This window comes from Buceros rhinoceros, unplaced genomic scaffold, assembly GCF_000710305.1.
Source record: "Buceros rhinoceros silvestris isolate BGI_N320 unplaced genomic scaffold, ASM71030v1 scaffold31235, whole genome shotgun sequence".
NCBI classification, from domain to species: domain Eukaryota; kingdom Metazoa; phylum Chordata; class Aves; order Bucerotiformes; family Bucerotidae; genus Buceros; species Buceros rhinoceros.
Window position 1 is genome coordinate 6,993 of NW_010411626.1, and position 2,585 is coordinate 9,577.

Here is a 2,585-nt window from a genome sequence, read left to right on the forward strand (position 1 = left end):
AGGAGCCCCTGTGTGGGGCTGCCCTCTTGGGAAGCTCCGTGGCTGGTCGAAGCGGCCTCGGCAGCTCCTGCTTGTGGGCTGTGCTGCCCGTGGCTCTCACCCGATCTATTTTCAACAGCCATCTCTTGCTTTCCCATGTCTCCTCCCGCTCCCAGCCCTTCCTCTGCCCGCTGCCATGAGCCATTCCCCAGGGAGAGCAGCTTTGGAGTGAGTGGTTGCTGGTGAGGGTGGCACAGCTGATGCAGTGCCCTGTTGCTGCCAAGCTGCCGTCCCCTCCCAGCCCTGAGACATGGGGACAGTTGGCGGGTTTTGCCCTTTTAAGGGGAGAACTTGGCTGGGGCGAACAACTGCCTAATCCCCGTGGTCCTCACCCTGTGTGCCCTGGGCTGTGATCCTGGGTGGAGGTGGCCGGGCTCTGCCTCTGCTCCCCCAGGGAGGCAGCATCCCTCCTCCCGCCCTGCCCTGTCCCCCTCCCTGCTTGCAGGAACCAGATTCTTAATGGAGGAGAAACCCCAGCCTTTCCTGGGATGTCCTGGGGCCACCTCAGGGGCTGGGGTGGATGGAGGGGGAGATTTGCCTGGGGAGTGCTGCGGGCTGAGCTGCCCTGGCCATGGGGACATGGTGGCAAGGGAGCTCCAGTGTGGCACGAAGAGAAGACCCCCCTGAGAGGTGGAGCAGCCGCGTCTGAGCCGGTCACAACCTGTGCTATGATTTAAGCTCCCGTCTTTCCTGGCTGCTTGTTCCCTCCTTTGCCAGAGGCCACAGCTGTCCCGGCAGCAGCGAACGCTTCCGCTTTCCTCACCTGCTTCTGTGCAAGGCTGCAGCTGGGCAGAAGGCACTGGTGAGCATTCCCGCTGTGGCGCAGGAGCTGGTGCTGGTGTGGGACCTCTCAGAGAGGTGGACGTGAGCAGGTTTCTGGCTGTGAGCACCCAGGGATGTTCCTTGGCAGGTGGAGCTCCTGCAGACAAAAGTAAGGTCGTTGTCACCCAGGTGGCTCCTCCATGGACTCCACCGCTGGCAGGCGGGTGCCAGGACCCGTGGGCAGGCTGGCGGGTCCAAGTACGTGGCACAAAGTTCAGGGCACTGCCGGAGGAGCAGAGGCACTTGGCTGCATCCCAGCCTTTCTCAGGGGAGGCTGACACAGCTCTGCTAGGGGAGAAACAGCACAGGGCCGAGGCAGAAAGGCAGGACCGGGGTTTTCTGTGAGGCCAGAGGTGTGTCTCACCTCCCGTGCTCTGTTCCCTTGCAGGACGCACCGACGTGCAGCTGGAGTGGCCAGGCAAAACACGGGGAGTGGAGAGCAAAGTCCCAGCTCCAGGAGCCGGAACCGGCAGCAGGCCAAGAACGTGCAGCACGTCGGCATGGCCAACGGCACGGCCAGCAGCACAGCCAACGGCATGGCCAACGGCACGGCCGGCAGCATGGCCAACGGCATGGCCAATGGCACAGGTGACCCAGCGCTCGTGGGATGTGGGGGGACAGAGTTCGGGGCTGCGTCTTATGGGAGAAAATTAATTTCTCGGCCGGCAGCGTGTCCAACGGCATGGCCAATGGCACAGGTGACCCAGCGCTCGTGGGATGTGGGGGGACAGAGTTCGGGGCTGCGTCTTATGGGAGAAAATTAATTTCTGCTGAAATAACGTATCTTGTAGTGCCTGGGAGTCTCCTCCCGGTGAGCTGATGGGTTTGTATTGATTTCACGTTGGACAAGCAGCTCCGCAGAGCACGCTGCTGGGGTCTGTGCTGCCTGTCGCGAGTCGTTTCTGTGCCTTCTCTCTGGAGTCTCCCTGACAAAAAATACCGCACCCAGCTCCGGGTTTCCAAGCGGACGCTGGCCCGGCAGCGAGGAGGGCGGTTTTCACAGCAGAGTGGACACTCTTCAGGGTCGGGAGCGTTTGGCTGCACTTGCCCAGCAGCCTTCAGCGAACGTGATTTGAGCCCTCTGCCCACCAAAGTGGGGAGGAGCCGCTGGCAGTCGAGTACCAGAGAAGGCACAAACCCGCCTCTCAAAAGGCGGCTAATTCTTAGCCCCAGGGTATTTTTTGACAGGTTTCTCTTGTCTTTTCTTGGGTTTGTCCACAAAGCCATAAATAAATACATTGTGGAGCCGGGGCTGGGAGCAGCCTGATGATGAAGCCACAAACACCTTAATCCGTTTCCTTTTCTGGCTCCGGTGGTGCTGGCCGAGCAGCGCAGCCTCTCCCACTCCTCCGCGCTGCTGCTGGCAGCGCCGTCCTTTCTTTGGCTTTTGTCAGAGACCTGAAGGAGAAGCAGAGGGCTTTGTTCCGGACAGAAGGAAATGTTTCGTTCAACCCGAAGGGAAGATGATATTTTCCCCCTGTTTCACTGGAAAAAACTGGAGCAATGCAATTGCAGTTCTGCCACAGCCCGTTTTGGGAGGAGTGGAAGGCTGACGTGAAGTGCTGCCTTTCGGCCGTGGCTCCCGGTCTGTGCTCCCCTCCCCAGGGCTGCGGCTCGTCTCTGCCGTTTGCTGCAGCACTGTACCAGGAGCCAATGCTGCGCGGTGTCCCTGTGCCCACCCGGCCATCCCCGTGTCCTCGATGCACAGGGGACGCTCCCTCAGC

At 60.9% G+C, this 2,585-nt stretch overlaps 1 protein-coding gene across 1 annotated transcript in view; it reads left to right on the forward strand.

The window, feature by feature from the left end:
• Positions 1-2,585, forward strand: part of LOC104493410 (NEDD4-like E3 ubiquitin-protein ligase WWP2) — a gene marked incomplete at its 5' end in the record, with an annotated part of 18,546 nt that overhangs the window by 6,891 nt on the left and 9,070 nt on the right. The window contains one exon of the mRNA XM_010136082.1: positions 1,250-1,449. Within this exon, the coding sequence (XP_010134384.1) occupies positions 1,250-1,449 (200 nt within the window). The remainder of the gene's footprint in view (positions 1-1,249; positions 1,450-2,585) is intronic.